Source organism: Phascolarctos cinereus, unplaced genomic scaffold, assembly GCF_003287225.1.
Source record: "Phascolarctos cinereus isolate Bilbo 61053 unplaced genomic scaffold, phaCin_HiC Scaffold_3;HRSCAF=262, whole genome shotgun sequence".
Taxonomy (NCBI): domain Eukaryota; kingdom Metazoa; phylum Chordata; class Mammalia; order Diprotodontia; family Phascolarctidae; genus Phascolarctos; species Phascolarctos cinereus.
The window spans coordinates 33,943,849-33,962,724 of NW_027555736.1; the positions used below are offsets into that span (position 1 = coordinate 33,943,849).

At 47.3% G+C, this 18,876-nt stretch overlaps 1 protein-coding gene across 3 annotated transcripts in view; it reads right to left on the reverse strand.

The window, feature by feature from the left end:
• Window positions 1-12,590: 12,590 nt before the first annotated feature.
• PSTPIP1 (proline-serine-threonine phosphatase interacting protein 1) overlaps window positions 12,591-18,876 on the reverse strand; it is a 101,043-nt gene continuing 94,757 nt past the window's right edge. For all 3 annotated transcript variants that reach the window (XM_020975985.2, XM_020975986.2, XM_020975988.2), the window contains 3 exons: window positions 17,422-17,492; window positions 16,043-16,161; window positions 12,591-15,466 (listed from right to left, as the gene is read on the reverse strand). In XM_020975985.2, coding sequence (XP_020831644.1) covers window positions 15,335-15,466; window positions 16,043-16,161; window positions 17,422-17,492 — 322 coding nt within the window. In that variant the 3' untranslated portion in view covers window positions 12,591-15,334. The remainder of the gene's footprint in view (window positions 15,467-16,042; window positions 16,162-17,421; window positions 17,493-18,876) is intronic.

The following is an 18,876-nucleotide window of genomic DNA, read 5'->3' on the forward strand; positions in this document are numbered from 1 at the left end:
CACTTAATAAATTCACATTGATTGATTAATTGTTCTACAATACATGTAGTAACTGTCTGCAGTGAAATTCCAACTTAGGTCCTCTACTTGGTCAAGCCTACCTTCTGCCATCACGTACACTGTTCCTGGGCCCATTGTGTAGGGTGCATTACCATGGGGAGTGACTTCCTGCGCCTTTTTCAGTCAGCAGCCAGTGCCTGAGGAGTCAGGGTAGCCCAATAGAAAGAGCCTGGGTTGGGAATCTTACAGAGTCGTCCTCAAGCGGTCCCCCAGCCGCAGCTTAAAGAGCAAATTTACAGATCTTTCAGCTCACGGTATAAATGTCATCGTCAGATTTTGGCTCTTCCTCATAGCTGGTCAGACACTTCTGTCATCTACCAAGTTGGCTTAGATAAGCCAAAACCTCCCGCTGGACCACCTGTTTCCTCATCTATGAAATTATAGGATCAGACCAGATGGCCCAAGGCATGATCCTCATAGCTTATCCCTCCCTGCTTTGTGAGCTCTGCCATTTGGACAAGCACACCATCTAAGTCGTTGATTTAAATGTTGGACGAGTCAAGAATAGGGCCCCTAGAGAACCATGTCTCTCCAGACATTAATCCATTAATGACCATTCTTCACATCTCAAACCCAAGTCTCCTGGTCCCAGTGTTCCAGGGTTGTTGTGTTACTGGAAGGATAAATGAAGCCTGTGGGGATGAGGGTTCTGCCCTACGGGGTGGCTAATGGGCTGCCCACTGCCGTCACACTTAACCTGCTTCCAGGTTAGAACTCCTCCTCAATGGATGTGGAATGCAAGTCTTTGGTCGACTGGAATAAAACTTCATTGATCTGAGATGGGCAGCAGTGGAGAACATTCTGAGAGAGAGAGAGAGAGACCATCAATCCACAGGTTCTACCTCAAAGAGCTAGAATGTAAGCAAATGCCCAGCATGGAAAGAAGACTGGCCATGCAGTCAGATGAGACAGGTTCAGATCCCACAACTCGTGTGACCTGAGGCAAGTCATTTCACTCCTCCAGGCCTCAGTTTCCTCATCTGTAAAATGAGGAGGTTGGGCCTACAAGGCCCCTTCCAGCTTGTGATCCATGGATCCTCTGATCTTCCTAAGATGATTCAAAAGGCAGCTTTGCAACATGGCCTTAGACCCTAGAATGTAAAAAAACTAAAAGGGACCTCAGAACATAGGTAATAATCATTGGAATGTATACAGCACGCTAGGTTTTCAAAACAGCTTCTATCTAGCATCTCCTCTGGTCTTCACAACACCCCAGTGAGGTGGGTGTTATTATTAGCCCCATTTTTGCAGGTGAAAAAACTGATTTTGTTTTTTTGCAAGGCAGTTGGTATTAAGTGACATACCCAGCATCACACAGCTAGTCCGTATCAAGTGTCTGAGGCTGGGTTTGAACTTGAGTCCTCCAGGCCTGGCACTGCTCTGAAAAAACTGACCTTGAAAGAGGCTCCTTGAACAGTTTGGAATGCCCAAAGGCCTATAAAAATGTGTGTACCCTTTGACCCAGCAATAGCACTTATAGGACTATATCCCAAAGAGATCACACAAATGGGAAAAGGACCCACATGTATAAAAATATTCATAGCAGCTCTTTTTGTGGTGGCAAAGAATTGGAAGTTGAGAGGATGCCCATCAGTTGGGGAATGGCTCAGCAAGTTGTGGTATATGAATGTAATGGAATACTGTCGTGCTATAAGAAATGATGAACAGGCTGACTTCAGAAAAATCTGGAAAGACCTATATGGTCTGATGCTGAGCAGAACTAAGAGAACTTTGTACACAATAACAGCCACGTTGTGCGATGACTAATATTGATAAACTTAACCCTTCTCAGCAACACAAGGATCTAAGACATCCCCAGAGGCCTCGTGGTAGAAAATGCTGTCCACATCCAAAGAAAGAGCTATGGAAGTTGAATCACTATCATTTTTTTCTCTTCTGTTGAGTTTTGTTTCCTCTTTCTAATGGTTCCTCCTATTGGTTTTAATTTTTACTTACAACTTCCCTGATGTGAAACTATGTTTAATAGGAATGTAAATGTATAGCCTATATGAGATTGTGCGCCGTCTTGGGGAGGGTGCTGGGGAGGAAGGGGGAGAAAAATTTTCAACTCAAAAGCATATGGAAGTGATTGTTGATAAATCAAAATGAATTAATAAAAAATTTTTTAAAAGAGGCTCCTTTTTAGGGTCCCACAGCTCAAGGAAGGCCCTCCTGACTTCCTGGTCCAGCTGATTGACCACTTGGCTACCAAATATTGGCCGAAGTAGTTATCATGTCTTCATTTTTACAGATGAAGAGAGTGAGGCTAGAGAGGAAAGGCTTTGCTTAGGACCCCACAGCAGGTGACAAGAGTTCAGCCAGCGCTGGCTTCCTTGAAAAGGGCTGATGGTCAGGACCCCAGAATCAGGAAGGGACCTCCAGGGCCATCCAGCATCACGAAAGATCCTTTCTGTCTTTGGACATCCCCAACAAGGGGCCTCCGGCCTTTGCTGCTACCTTTGGACAGGTCTCATCCCTGTGAACATGAACTGTGATAACAGACCAGGAGGGAAACTGCCTTTTGAGTTCTTTGTGTGTCTGCCCCTCTCAGACCGGCTGGGAGTTTGCTGTAGTGAAATAGCAGCTGGCAGATGGGGAGGGTGCCCAGGGTGCTGGTATTGTGGCCGGGCTGCTCACCCTAAGTTGGCTGTCTTCCATCCAGCGCTAGGGTGCTTCAGGCATTAGCCTCTGCCACCTTCTTCTGTCATTTGGGCTGTTAATCTCCCTATTCCCTGTGGGTGGGGCTGCAGCCAGCTGTTGCCTTGGAAGCTGGGGGGGCGGCAATAATAGTGATAATAATAATCACACAATCATACTTATTTAGCATTTTGCAAAGCCCCTTCCTGGAAACAGCTCTGTGAGGTAGTAAATAGTGAAAATCTTGTTACCCCCATTGTACAGATGAGGAAACAGAAACAAAAAGTGACTTGTCCAGGGTCAGCCGGCAAGGGAGTGCTACTTGTGAATTGTCAAGTGCTAAGTGAATGCATCTCTTAATATTTTTTGTATCATTGCTAAATGCCCAGGGCAAGTGGATGAACCTGGATTTTCTGGCCCTGCTGAGTCTGATGGGCTTTCGGGTACCTCAAAGAATATTTCCATAAGACCCCTCCCCCTTGAAACCCTGTTAGATCTCAGGTCAGAGCATGGGGTGGGGGACTTGTAGTGGGCTTGGGATGATTCCGGGTGGAAAATGAGGCTGTGATAATGACAGGCAGTGGCTGCTGGGCAAGGAGGCCTGATCTAGGAGGAAGGACGCTTGAGTTTGTGTGAACTCCAAGAGCCTCGTGGGTAAAAGAGGACCGTGACCTCTGTAGTTCTTCTATCGGCATAGTTGTGAGGGTCAAGTGGAGTAGTATGTGTGAAATGCTTAACAAGCCATGAAGCACCTTAATTAATATTGTTATTAATATGCACACTAATAATGATGATGATTCTAAATAGAACTAGGAACCATCCTGTGATTTTATCAGTATGGGGGATTCTCTGTCTGCGGAAACTCTCCAAATGCAGGTCAGCACCTTCTCCAAAGCGGACAGCCCCAGAAACTTGCCAGAGAGGTTGTGACGTGACTGGGCAAGTGTGTCAGAGGCAGGATTGTAACCCGGCCCTACCTGGCCTTGAGGCCAGCGTCTCTATCCACTCCAGAGGTGTCTGACTCCATTGCATGCCCAAAAAACTCCCCAGTGCAGGCCGAGACAGCGAAAATGGAATAACAAAGTAAAAGTACAACACAGCACAGACAATGTGAATCTGTGGTTTTCTGAGTCAGTGTGGCAGACAGGGTTTCTCTGTAAGTCTGATGCCACTATACTGCTGTGTCTCTGACAGTAATAGCCAGAGTTTATAACAGTGCGTTCAGAGTTACAAAATAAAACGATTGTCATTTTAAGGTCTCTTCTGCTTCCAGCCACCTATAAATAATCTAGGGGAGAAAGCACCTCCCTTCCTTCCCTGCCCACACACACACACACACACACACACACACCCTGTAGCCTCGCCAAGGTTCTTTTGCTTCGTGGGGTCACATATAGATTTAGAGACAGAAGATCTCTGAAGGTTTGTTCAGTCTGACCCCTCTCTGTTTACAGATAGGCTGCATGACTTACCCAAGGCCACACAGCTAGTAGGCAAAGCCAGGACTTGAAGGTCTCTGGACTCCAAATCCTGCACTCTTGCTGGTGCTCCACGTATGCCCCAGTTGCTGGATTGATGACCCTTTCAGCTTTGGGGGCTAAGCACGGGAAAGGGGAGGGCAGGCCCAGAAGGATTAAGGCTTCCAGGAGAAGGAGGTGATGTAGGAGGGAGTCAGAGAGAGGAGGAGGGCAGCACCAGACCAAGACCACCAGCAGCCACCTCGGGGACCACGTGGTGACCACGGGAGGCCGCTGTCCTTGGGTTTGGACCTCCTAAATCTTTCCCAGAATGGGCAGGGAGCCAGAACAATTCTGTGTCTGAGCACTTGGTGACCGACCGACTGACTGACTGACTGGTGTTCTCCAAGCTTTTCCCACGATCCCCCAGCTCAGAGAAGGGGTGGGTGCATCCTTACGCTGACCCACAAACCACCCCCTTTCAAGAAGGTGGCGTTTGTGGTGTGCTCTGAGGTGGTCCACCTTGGGCTCCCTAACGTGGCAGCAGATATGGATTAAATACCTCCCGTGTACAGGACCTCATGCCATAAATACAGTAGTAGTTATGTGGCGCACATGTGTTCTAATAGACATACTTGTATATACGTGTTGTATGTGTGCACGCATATATGTATATATATATATCGTGCATGCATATATATATATACATTGTGTATGTGTATATATGTACTATATACATATATGCATTTTATTATACACATTGTATTACGTATATATGATACATATGTTGTGCATGTGTGTATATGTACATGCACATGTATGTATACATGTTATGTATACATGTCTGTATGCATATATATGTAGTGTATGTGCACTCACATGTGTATATATGCATTGTTTATATATACATACATATGTGTATTTACATATACACGTATGTATTATATTGTATCTACAGGCATCATCATGTCTGTGTGTATGTGCATGTGTGTTGTGTGTATGCCCGTATGTGCATATATGTTGCACACATGTGTGTATGTGTATATTGTATTGTGTATGCTTATCTGTATTGTCTATGTATATATACCCAAGTATGTGTGCATATACATTGTTTATGTGTATACATAGCTATCGTGTATACATATCTGTATTGTATATGTATATATGTATATATAGACATTGTCTATATATACATATTGTGCATATTTGTGTGTGCATATACACACACACATACAAGCTTGTGGGTGGCACAGATAGATGTCTGGGTCTGGCCCACATTTGCAGAAAAGGATAAGAAGTAACCAGTGTGCCAGGTGGGCAGAGGGGTAGATCCGGTGCAGGACAACCAGAGGCTGGGCAGTTTTTCCTGTCTCCAAGAAAACCATCTGGCTCTAATTGTGTCCATTTGCTATTCACTAACTGTCTTTTCTTTAGGGGTCTGACGTTGAGGGATTCAGAAGGGAGATGGTTCCCTCCTCCCTCTTACGGGGAAGCTCACACTCAGCTATTTGGCTCCTTCCCACCAAATGTTTGTAACCCTGAGTTGGGGTAACGCTGTCTTGGGTCTGTGAAGTCGATTTTTACTCAGGAACCTGACTTCCTCGTGATTCTGCTCTTAGGAGGTTGGTTATGACGTGACTCAGGCTTATGCATCCTCCTCACCCTGGGCTGGGAAAGGTCTCCTTCATGCTGCAAACAAAGGAACACCCAGCAATGTGAGGACCGGGTGGAGGCCAGGTGTTGGTCAGAAGTCGTAGTCCATCTGGCAAAGGTAGACTTTAACGCAGTAAATTTAAGGAAGCAGAAATAAGGCTGTGGCAGGGTGGGGCTTGTCCACTATTGCTCTCAGCAGGTTTGTTTATTTCCAAGACCCGAGATAAAGCCCACCCAGTCATGCTCCCTGTCTAGACTGTCCATTCAGGTGAAGGTCACCTGTCAGGGTCTCACAGACGAGAACTCCAGAAGGGCCAGGGTACTGGCTGCTGCTCCAGGCTCCTGTGGCTGCCACGGATGACCTCATCTCAAACTCCCACCCCCACCCAGCAGGCAAATCAATCAAACAAAATAAAATCCTCTGCCACTCTTCCCTCCTCCCCCACAGTTGTTCAAGAGTCAATCTCACGTTCGTTTTTTTCTCTTCCCAAGCTAGGAAGAACTACAAATCCCAGGGGGTTTTGTAGCTGGCCAGTAGATTTATACAAAATGCCATCATAAATGGTGAATAGGGAATAAGTCCATTTATCCTAGCAAAACAACAAACAGAAGTCACAATACTATAGATCTGAATGCACCAAATAGTACATAAGAGGAAATGAGCTTTGAGAGATCTGGGCTGGAGGGACAATGATCTCGCCCAGGGGAGGGCCACTTAGCAGTCTAGAATTTCGAGCCCCAGGGTCAGCTAGGTGGGTCAGTGGATAGAGCACCGGCCCTGGAGTCAGGAGGACCTGAGTTCAAATCAGGCCTCAGACGCATAACACTTACTAGCTGTGTGACCCTGGGCAAGTCACTTAACCCCATTGCCTAACAAAAAAAAAATCGTAGAATTTCGAGCCCCAGAGGTCAAGGAACGTGATAGGGTCAGCTCGGAAGGATCCGGTCCACCATTCAAAAGACTTTCTGTCTCGACCATCTCCCTAGGGCTCCTTCCTCCATGTGTCTCCCAGAAGACTTCACAGAAAGCTAAAGCAGGATGTTGCTGCGTTCAGCATCCTCTCAGCCAGTCAGGAGTCATATCTTCCTCCACACATGTAGCACACAACACAGGGCCATTCCTCCGCAGAATAGCTCCAGGCTTGGGCAGATGAAGGGTACCCAAAGAGGGCAGATAACCCAAGTCCTCCTCTCAGTGGGTTTAGACCAGTCTAAGTGCCCCCCTTAGTCTGGGGGGAGATGGGATAAGTGTCATACAAGCTAGGTAGCAGGGGGCAAGGGGAACTCCCACTTTTGGCTGGGGGGTAGGGACAGGGCTTAGAGGAGACCTCCCAGAGAAGGTAGCATCTGAGCTGAGCTCAGAGGAAGGCAAGGACTTCAAAAGACACTGCATGGTATAGCAGATGGAATGCCAGATTTGGAGTCAGGAAGACCTGGGTTCGAATTGGAGGGAGATGTTGTGTTAGGACTTGGAAGGGGCTCCAAAAGAGGGGCTCCTGTGTGACAACAGCAAAGCAGGACCAAGACCAGAGCTTCGAGAGCCTCAGAAATAGACCCCCAAGTCTGATCTCATTTTACGGAGGAGAAAGCTGAGGCAGCAAGGTGGTTCAGTGAATAGAGCGCTGGACTTGGAGGCAGGAAGTTCAAATTCAGCCTCAAAGTGTGGCCCAATTCGAGTCGCTTAACCTGTGTGCCTCAGTTTCCTCATCTGTAAAATGGGAATAATAGCAACCCCCCCAGTTGTCATGAGGAGCAAATGAGATAATTGTAAAGTGCTTCACAGACCTCACAATGTTCTATAAATGCGAGCTCTTTGATTTAGTATGAATGGGGGTCTCTTGTGGCTGTCGTTATCTTTTACATTCTGTGTACTGGGGGGAGCACATCTTTTTTTTCCCCTTTTTTTCTTTTTTTTTTTAATATAAATTTATTTATTTTTAGTTTTCAACATTTACTTCCACAGGATTTTGAGTTCCAAATTTTTACTCCATCTCGCCCCTCCCACCCCCAAGATGACATGCATTCTGAATACCCCTTCCCCTAGTCTCCCTTTCTTCTATCTCTCTCCCCCTTTTCTTATCCCCTTCCCCTTCTGTTTTCCTGTAGGGGAGGATAGACTTCTGTACCCCATTTCCTGTATTTCTTATTTCCCAGTTGCGTGTGAAAACATTTTTCTTTGAACATGTTTTTAAAACTTTGGGTTCTAAATTTTCTCCCTTCCTCCCTCACCGTCATTAGAAGGGCAAGCAACTCAATATAGGTTATACATGTGCAGTTATGCAAAACACTTCCGTAGTAGACATGTGAAAAACTAACTCTATTTTCCTTAATCCTATCCTGCCCCCCCATTTATTCTATTCTTTCTTTTGACCCTGTCCCTCCTCAGAATTATTTGCTGTGATTACCCCCTTTCCCAATCTGCCCTCCTCTCTATCATCCCCCTGCTCTCTTGTCCTCCCCTGTTTTCCTGTAGGGTAAGACAGATTTCCATACCCAATTGAATGTGTATGTTATTCCCTCCTTAAGCCAAATTCTATGAGAATAAGATTCACTCATTCCCTCTCACCTTTCCCCGTTTCCCCTCCACTGTAAGAGCTTTTACTTTTCTGTTTTTTTGTGAAATAATTTATCACCATTCTACCTCTCCCTTTCTTTCTCCTAGTATAATCCTCTCATCCCTTAATTTTATTCTCCAGATATGACCTCTTCATCTTCAACTCACCCTGTGCCCTCTATCTATCTATCTATCTGTCTATCTATCTATCTATCTCTCTACATATAATTTTCCCCTCCCACTACCTTAATACTGACAAAGGTCTCATGAGTTATAAATATCATCTTTCCATGCAGGAATATAAACAGTTCAACCTTAATAAGTCTCTTATGATTTCTCTTTCCTGTTTACCTCTTCATGTTCCACTTGAGTCTTGTATTTGAAAGTCAAATTTTCTATTCAGCTCTGGTCTTTTCATCAAGAATGCTCAAAAGTCCTCTATTTCACTGAATGACCATTTTTCCCCTGAAGGATTATACTCAGTTTTGCTGGGTAGGGGATTCTTGGTTGTAATCCTATCTCCTTTGCCCTCTGGAATATTATATTCCATTCCCTGCGGTCCTTTAATGTAGAAGCTGCTAAATCTTGTGTTATCCTGATTGTGTTTCCACCATACTTGAATTGTTTCTCTCTGGCAGCTTTTAATATTTTCTCCTTGACCTGGGAACTCTGGAATTTGGCTACAATATTCCTAGGAGTTTTCCTTTGGGGATCTCTTTCAGGAGGAGATCGTGGATTCTTTCAATTTCTATTTTGCCCTCTGGTTCTAAATATCAGGGCAGTTTTCCTTGATAATTTCTTGAAAGATGATGTCTAGGCTCTTTTTTTGATCATGGCTTTCAGATAGTCCAATAATTTTTAAATTCTCTCTCCTGGATCTATTTTCCAGGTCAGTTGTTTTTCCAATGAGATATTTCACATTGTTTCTTTTTTCATTCTTTTGGATTTTTTACATGTCTTGATTTCTCATAAAGTCACTATCTTCCAATTGCTCTATTCTAATTTTTAAGGAAGTATTTTCTTCAGTAATCTTTTGGACTTCCTTTTCCATTTGGCCAATTTTGCTTTTTAGGGCATTCTTCTCCTCATTGGCTTTTTGGACCTCTTTTGCCATTTGGGTTAGGCTATTTTTTAAGGTGTTATTTTCTTCAGTATTTTTTTGGGTCTCCTTTAGCAAGCTGTTGACTTGTTTTTCATGATTTTCTTGCATCACTCTCATTTCTCTTCCCAGTTTTTCCTCTACTTGCCTTACTTGCTTCTCAAAATCCCTTGTGAGCTCTTCCAAGGCCTGGGACTGATTCATATTTTTCTTGGAGGCTTTGGATGTAGGAGCTTTGACTCTGTTGTCTTCTTCTGGTTGTATGTTTTGATCTTCTTTGTCACCAAAGTAAGCTAATATAGTCTGACTCTTTTTGCGCTGCTTGCTCATGATCCCGGCCAATTACTTGAGTTTTAAACTCTTTGTTAAGGTATGAATCTGCTTCCAATGTGGAGAATGTACTGTTCCAAGCTTCAGGGGTTTGTACAGCTGTTTTCAGAGATACTTGTAGGGACCTGTAAATTTTCAGTTCTTGCAAGGTGGTATGATAAGGGGCGAGGTGTTTGCTCCTTTCCTGGCCTGTGCTGTGGTCTGTTAGTGACCACAAGCACTCCTTTCTGTCCTGGAACTGTGAAGAAGGTTTTCTCTCCACTGCCACTACAAGTTCCACCATACCAGCTCTCCTTCTCACCCCAGGACTCCCGTCCAAAACTGTGACCCAGATCCAAGCACACACAAAGCATGAGATTCCTGCCTCAGCACTGGCAAAGAGATCCCTGCATTCCCCCTCTGATCAGCCACTTGATTCCCCCTCAGTTTGTGGGCCAGAAGCTCAGGTCGCAGCCACCGCCCCGGTGCCCAGGCCCTGAGCTCTGTGCTCTGGAACTGGCTCTTGAGACCTAGCTCTGCTCTCAGCGCAGAAACAGACTTTTCCCACTGACCTTCTAAGTTGTCTTTGGCGTTCCTGGGTTGAGAAGTCTGGAAACCACCACAGCTACCTGTGATTCAGTCCTCTGAGGCCTGCTCCAGGTTCGCTGCGGCCTGCGCGCCCACGCCACGCTGTGCTCTTCTACCAGCCCGGCACGATATACCTTTTCGATCAACCATCCAGGCTGTCTTCGGCTGAAAATTTGCTTCACTCTGTCTTTTTGTGGGTTCTGCTGCTTTAGAATTTGTTTAGAGCCATTTTTCATAGGTATTTGGAGGGGTTTGGGGGACAGCTCAAGCAAGTCACTGCTTTCACTCCGCCATCTTGGCTCCGCCCCTGGAGTACATCTTTTCAAACGTCACCGTTGTGCTGTGATATTTCTGTGGCCCCTGGCCTCCCTGATTTGGGGTCCTTCACACGTCAGATAGCAGCCCCCATACACCTGCTTCTCTGCAGTTTTCATCCTTTTCCTCCAGGCCTCTGTCCATCTCTGCAGGTGGCAGAGTGGCACTCATGCCCTCCGGGGGTCACCCACCCTCTTCCCTCCGTCTCCACATGGTCTTCCCACCTCTTTGTTCCCATTGTGAGTCTCCTTGAGTATGCTTCTAACAAGCATTATTGGTGAAAACATGGCGGCCTGTTGTCAACCACCATAAGTGGCTCTTCTCCCCTTTGGGTTACCTTCAATTTCGATTCTTTAGCAGCTCCTTGTCTGCAGTTTCCATGGAGGGACTGAAGGCAGGCTCACCCTCTGGGACCCAGCCCCACATTTAAGAAGGGACCAGAAATTGGGAGAAGTGTCAGCTTGGGGAGGGAGAGGAGTGGAAAAGTGAGGCTCCTCCTGGACTCAGTCTGGGCTTGCTCAGCCACTTCTTAGCTGTATCACTTTAACCCTTTGGGCCTCGGTTTTCTCTCCTGTAAAATGGACATAATTGTCCCTTCACTGTCTACTTCACAAAGCCCTTTGGAAAAAACAATAGAAATGCATATTATTAGCATAGACTTAATAAATGCTTGTAGAATTTATGTAGAATAAATTTTAGTGGGAGGGGAGAGCCTGTGATGAAGGTAGGAAGAGCTGAAGTTGTCATCTCAGACACAAGTTCCTTCCTCTTTCTCTGCTGTCCAGAGGAGGAAACTGAGGCCCATAGCAATAAAGTGACATGCCCAAGGTCATACAACAAGTTTAGTAACAAAGACATTTACACGCCTACATTCACCATATATGTGCAGATACACGCACTGTCAAAATGAACATGTAATTGGACTGAGTTAATAGCAAGAGATAAAGACGCATCAGTATGGCACACCCTCAGACAGAGCTCTGGGGCTTCCTGCTGTGCCGTGGTCCCCTGGGCAATGAGCCAGTCAGGGAGGAGAAGGGAGCTAGAGGGGCTCGGAGATGGGTCTGTAGGGACACACACACAAACCTACACCCACCCATAAACCCTTGCATTACTCTGGCCAGTTCTAACTTCAGGTGAGTCTGGCGGGGTAGGATGGGGCACCTCAGAAACCCTGTCCTGGGTCTCTCTGGGTAACTGCTCCCAGGCAGTGGGGCAGGAGCCAGCATGGGCTGCTCAGAGGAAGCTGAACCAATTCTGCAACTTTTCAGGCTAAGGCACAATCCCCTCCTCAGCCTCATCTCCCTCCTCTGCTTTTCAGTATTATTCATAAAACTGATGCCCAGAAGGGAGCAAGCTGCTCCAAATGACTTCCAACCAGGGCAGAGGATGATGGGATTCATTTACAGAATCATGGATTTTGAGCTGAGAGAGGCCTTAGAGACCATGTAGTCTAGCACTTCTTAAACCGGGTAAAACGGTGAGAGGTTTCTGAATACTCAGGGACCAAAAATTAATTAAAAACCAAATGTGTAGTGAGTCCAAGGTGTTTCTGGCAGCGCTGTCTGTGTTGAATGATGCAGCTTTACTGCAGCCTTGGTTCTGAACACAAAGCCTGCGCACCTTGTGCCGTGCATGCCCTCAGGCCTAACCCTAAATGCAGAAAAGGGGTCAGGAGCGTGGGGAAAAGCGTAAGAAGCCTTGGGCTCCTCTAACCCCTTGTCTTGGAGATAAGAGCCTGGAGGGGGGATTTGGCTCACCCAGGGTTACAGAAGTAGTCAGGGTTTGGACGCAGTTGCTCTGACTCCAGATCTAGTGGGAGGCCCACACTGATGAAATCACATCATCTTTAAGGCATTTAATTTTGGCGAGAAGTTAGAAGAAAAAAGGGAACACAATGTCTGTCATGCCAGCTGAGTCAGTCTAGTTATTTTTTTACTTTAGTAGAGAAGAACAGCTCGGAGATTTGGGTCTGGGTGTTGTGTGATTTCTCCAATTATGCAAAAAACCTAATGAAGACCATACTCTTTATTTAGACCACAAGCAGTATGATGCAAACTGAGCCATGGTTCACCTTCCCACTAGTGGGGTTGTCGAGGAATGTGGACCTATAGGACTTGTACAGAACAGGGAGACTGGTGGCATCTCAGAGACTTCTGCATCTGGTCCTGGCGTGAGGCTAGGGTAGGGAAGTGACTGACTGAATGCTGAGCCCCTCAGCAGCCAGCCTGGATCTATTCCTTTGTCCCCTGGGAGACTGGCAGTAACAGCTGACATCTGTACAAGCTTTGAAGGTTTCCAAAACACATTACAAAAGATTAACTCATTCTGGGCCCACGACAAGTCTGGGAAGTAGGTCCTGTAATGATCCCCATTGTGCAGATGAGGGAGCTGCAGATCAGACAAGTAAAGTGACTTGCTCAGGATCATACTAATATGTGTCAGAGGAAGAATTTTAACCCAGGTCTTCCTGAGTCCATATCCTGTGCTCTAAGCACCCTGGCAGGCTGGAACTGGGGGTGGAAGATGGTGGCACAGCCCTCCTTCTCCAGGAAACACCCAAGCAGGAATCGCCTCTACAGCATCATGGACAAGTGGTTGTCCAGTCTCTGCTTGACCTCTGGAGCAGCCCATTCCACTTTCTGACCACTCCTTTCTTGCACCTCCACCCCTAAATTCCTTCTGAGATTACCTTCCACTTACCCTGTGTGTGTACATACATATGTGTGTGTGTGTGTGTGTGTGTTTATGTTTGTCTGTCTATCTATCTACCTGTCTGTCTGTCTCTTGGATATACCTAGGATTTACATGTTGTCTGTGTACCACCTCCTTCCATTAGAATGTGAGCTCCTTGAGGGCAAGAACCGTGTTTTTTTGCCTGCCTCTATATCCACTGTGCTTAGCACAGTAGGTATTTCAATAAATGCTTGTTGATGACTCCAATTGTTGGAAGGTTTTTCTGTTTTTGAGCTAAAATCTGTCTTTCCACTCTAGGCATCTCTGGACTTTCTCCACTGTGCCCCACGGCTACCTTCTCCCCCATCCCCACCTCTTTTCATCTTTATTTTATAGATATTGAGCTTCTGAAAAGCAGGAAGTGTCTGGATTTTCCAGTTTGTATTTATAATCTTTTAACAGGAGACACGGAGGTCGGATGTAGGGAAACATTTGCTGCTGATGAGACCTGTGAGACCCTAGGCTGGGGGTGGAGGGGAGAAGGGAAAGATCTGGCTTTAAATCCCATCTCTGACATGAGCCGGATCTGTAAAGTGTGGTGAGTGCTAATAGTAACAACAAAAACAGCACTTTTGAGAAAGCGATTTAAAGTTTGCAAAGCGTGTTAGCAGGCGCTGTCTCATTTAAGCCTCACAGTTATCCTGTGAGGCGGGTCACAGGTGTTATTACAGGAGAAGAAACTGAGTTCCTTGGAGGGGAGGTGACTTGCCTAAAATCACACCAGAAGTAATGCAGGTGGGACTTGGCCTTACTGGGGCTCTAACACTTTTGAGCCTAACGAATCTCTTCAAGGGGTGGGGGGCACCCAGCCAAGTCCATGCTGTAGGTCTGACCGTGTCTGTCTGTCTTCCTTTCTCCTCCTCTCTCTCTCTCTCTCTCTCTCTCTCTCTCTCTCTCTCTCTCTCTCTCTCTCTCTCTCTCTCTCTCTCTCTCTCTCTCTCTCTCTCTCTCTCTCCCCCCCTCCCTCTCCCTCTCTCTCTCTCTCTCTCTCTCTGTTTCTGTCTGTCTCTCCCTCCCCCTCTCTGTCTTTCCAACCCAGCCTCCTCGTACATCACTTTGCCCCCCATAGTCTCCAGTTTAGTCTGGCTACTTCTCTCCCTGTCCCTCTGCCCCACCCCCAGACCCCTGTTCCCACTCTCTATACCATTCCTGGTTCATTTCCTCCTGCTAACCTGGAACATCCACCCAGTTTTTTTCCCTGTCGGATATTGCCATTCTTCCAGGGCCAGCCAATATCCCACCTCCTCCAGGAAGTCTCTGTCTCCTCCTGTTCTCTCTCCTCTGAGCTCCTGCAGGAAGGACCGCATCCTTTGGCTCTTAACTGTCACGCGTGCGCGTGCATGCGTGCATGTGTGTGTGTGAAGTAAATGTCAGATCTGAGAGAGACCTTAGAACACAGAATGTCAGCGCTGGGAGAGTCATTAGAACAGAGAATGTCAGAGCTGGGAGAGTCATTAGAACAGAGAATGTCAGCGCTGGGAGAGTCATTAGAACAGAGAATGTCAGAGCTGGGAGAGTCATTAGAACAGAGAATGTCAGCGCTGGGAGAGTCATTAGAACAGAGAATGCTAAAGATGGAAGGGACTTTAGAATAGGAATGTCAGAGCCGGGAGGGAACTTAAAAATGATCTAATCTAACTGTTTAATCCCGTTATGGGAAAACAGTCTGAGAGGCTTGCACATATTGAATTAAGGACAGAACTGGGACTAGCCCCCGTCTCTCTGACTCCTGATCGATGCTGTCCCTGTCACACATGGCTGCTTTCCCACCTCCCTAGGCATGGCCCCTTAGAGGCAGTGGAAAAGGCTCAGCCCAGCGATGTGAGCTGCCCCAGAAGTGAAGTCAGGTGGGGTTGGAGGCATCTCTTCCAGGGCAATGAGCGTGATCCAGAGGGGGGCGGGGGCGGGGGGGGGGTCAAGGCTCCTTCAGAGCTTCTCCAGGTAGGAGCCTGGCACAAAGCCCCTCTGCCCATTCCTCTCAACAGTCCACCAGCCATCCTCCCCCTCCAGGATGACGGCCAGGATGTCTCCAGCAGTGATGTCCAGCTCATCAGCATTCTGAAATAGAATCATGGGAGTTTTAAGTCAGCAGAGACCTCGGAAGAGCCAGCCTCCCACCCTCACTGAGGAACATATAGCCTCTTCTTAAGCATTTCATACAACAGGGAGCTCACTACCTCATGAACCAATTCATTCCACTTTTGAACAGCTCTAGTTTTTAGTGCTTATACTGAGCTGAAATTAGATTCCCTGTAACTTGTACTCCCTCCCTTCACCCAATCTTCCACCCTCCATATGTTATGTCCAGTTCTGCCCAGGGCAGGCCAAGCTCCCACAGGCTTCCAACGACTTGAAGACAGTATCACATCCTTCTCTTTCCCCCCAGTCTTCTCCTCTCCATCCCACACAGCCATTTCCTCTTCATCATGATGCTCTGGCAAGCTAATTTATATTAGGGCATTAAGAGGGAAGGACAGAAACGCACACTTATTAAGCACCTATGATGTGCCAGGCATGTGCTAAGCGCTTTACAAGTTTTGTCTTGTCTGACCCTCACCACAACCCTGGGAAGTCGGTGCTGTCATCATCCTCATTTTACAGATGAGGAAACTGAGGCCCTCTCCTCATGCTCACCTGGGCTGTGTAGTCATAGAGCACCCTGTAGTCCTGGGCCAAGGTTTCTGGGGCTAAGTTAGTTTGCACAATGTCTGCGTAGACAATGTCGTTCTTCTGCAGAGGGGCAGAGATGAGGCCTGACCAAGAAAAGTGCTGTGAGTTTCCCTGGCACTTTTGGCCCCCCCTGAGAGCACAAAGCCACTGGACCCCAGGAGCCTCCTGAAAAGGACCCCCAAATGCCCCTCCCCCCAATCTAAATTGTAAACTCCTCGAGGGCAGGAGTTTGTTAAAATCTGAGCCAGAAGGGACCTCAGGCCTTGTCTAATTCCCACCGCTCCCTGAAGCCTCAGGCCCTCTGGCATATTGGCCAACTGTGAAGTACTTTCACTCCTCACATCCACCCAGTGAGGCCACCGATGCCCGGAGCCTCATCCCAGGGAGGAAATGTCCTTTATTGCAATTTATTCCTTTTTTTTTTTTTTTGAGTTGCCTGGAGTCCAGACCAGTTAATTATCTTGCACAGAATCACACAGCCCCAAGCGTTACAGGCACGACTTCTTTGCCTGAGGCTGGCTCTCTGTTCACTATGCTTGCTTAGTGTGCTCAACTATGATGGATTAGGGCGCCCCCCCCATTGCCATTTGGATATTTCTTCTCTCTCTCTCTCTCTCTCTCTCTCTCTCTCTCTCTCTCTCTCTCTTCTCTCTCTGCCCCTGTCTCCTCCTCCTCCTCTTCTTTCTTCTCTCCTTCTCCTCCTCCTTCTTCTTCTTTCTCTTCCCCCCTCCCCCTCTCTCCCCCCCCCCCTTTCTCTCTCTCTGGTCTTCCGCCCTTCTCACTGGGGCCACACCTGGGATCAACAATCACTACCCGGTCTGGGCTGCCAGACTCTTAGGGGAAGAGCCTCAGCTGCTGTGGGTGCCTTCTCTGGTTCCCTCCCACTCACTTTCCTAAATTAAACACAGAAAAATATCCTCAGCTGTTCTCGGTGGCACCACCCAGGCCCAGAATCTCAGCATCTTTGGATGCCAATGGGGCCAGTAAGCCAGCTTCAAACAGCATTTGGGAAAGGCCCAGAGAGAGGAGACCCAGGTTCCAGGGCTGGTTCTACCATTAATATGCTGTGTGACTTTTGGAGTCATTTCCCTTGTCTCTGGGCCTCAGTCGCCTTCACTGTCAAGGAAAGTTGTTGTTCAGGGTGATGCCTGGAGTCCCCTCCAGCTCCGATGTTCTGTGGCTGATTCAGTGGGAGTTCCTTGTCCCTCCTTCCATAACTCCACTCCATGGTTGCTCGTATCAGCCCCTCTTGGGAGCCCTGCCACAAGGAGCAGGGGCCCGCTCACACCCTTCCTGCCCCCCTCAAGCTCTGAGCTTTTATCCAGAAAGGAAGGTACAGTTACCTGCAGGAGGGGCGGAGGGGACGACATTCTCGGTGATGTTTTTGGGGCTCCCGTGTAACAACCCTGAGAACCTGTGGAGTGAGAAGGAAAGAAGGCTGGGAAAATTCTCTCTCAAGACCCCAGGGATGAGCCACCCACATTCATGTAAGGCCTAAAGCTTCACCCTGGCTTTCTTTCCAACAAGATGCCCATTTTACGGATGGAGAACGCTGCGGGTCAGAGAGGGGAACACGGCTAAAAAGCGCCAGAACTGGGATTCCAGTTATTCTCTTCTGTCTCTGAGTCTTACGAGTATTACCCTGGGCAAGGGTAAAAAAACAGGGCTACAGATGTTCTCTGGGACGTTTTATGGCCAGAAGACTTGGGTTCAAGTCTCAGATCTACCGCTCTGTGATATTGGACAAATTACCATGTCCCTCTGGGCCTTGGTTTTCCATCTCAGTAAAATGTGAAGGTTGGGTCAGGGCGTTGGCAAACTTCCAATCCATCCATCAAAAAGCATTTATTAAGCACCTACTGTGTGCGGGGCTCTGTGCTGAGAGCTAGGGATACAATACAGAGGCAAAAGGCATTCCCTGCCCTCAAGGACCTTACAATCTAATAGAAAAGACAACATGTAAACAAATACACACACACACACATACAAAGCAATATATAAGCAGGGTAAATAGGAAATAAGTAACAGTCGGAAGGCAGTAGAATTAAGAGGGGTTGGGAAGGCTTCCCGGAGAAGGTGGGATTCACAGGAAGCCAGGGAGTCAGTAGGCAGTGACCAGCAGGCCAGCACCTGGTTTTGTCCAGCTACAGATCTAAGAACGGTTTTTTAAAAATTTTAAAATAAAGCTTCATTTACTTATGTTATTTCTTTACACTAAAGCTTTACTTAATGTTCATTTTATTTGAACATGCAAAACCATTCTTGGCCAGATTTGGCCCGAGGGCTGTCTCTGCTCACCCCTAGACTAGCACGATCTCTGGGGTTTCTTCGAGCTGGGACACACTCCTTCTGTGAAAGCCTGGAGGACATCTGGAGGGCGGGAACATTCTCAGATTCTTCTCTCTCGGCTCCCCACCCTCCCCAGCCCCTAGGGGCAGATTTCTCCTGCGGCCCCTCTTCCCACCATCTGTCCAGATGTGACCCACGACGGTGGACAGCAGAACACTTGTAAGTCCTACAAAACCGTGACGTCCCTAAAGTTTGTCCCAGACCCTCCTACCTCCCCCTCAGTGCTTTTCCTCAGCCTCAAACAGCCTTGGTCCTTCCCTTAAGAGCTCACCCATTGTCCCATTTCCCAAGTCCTGAGCATCAGCCAGCCCTCACCATATCACCGGCTCCTCGAGCTGGAAGTGACCACAAAGGTCATCCAGTTCAGCCTGAGCAAGAGTCCTTTCTCCTACATCCCAGACAGGGGCTCAGCCAGTCTACATGTAATCCTTCCATTGATGAGAAGCTCG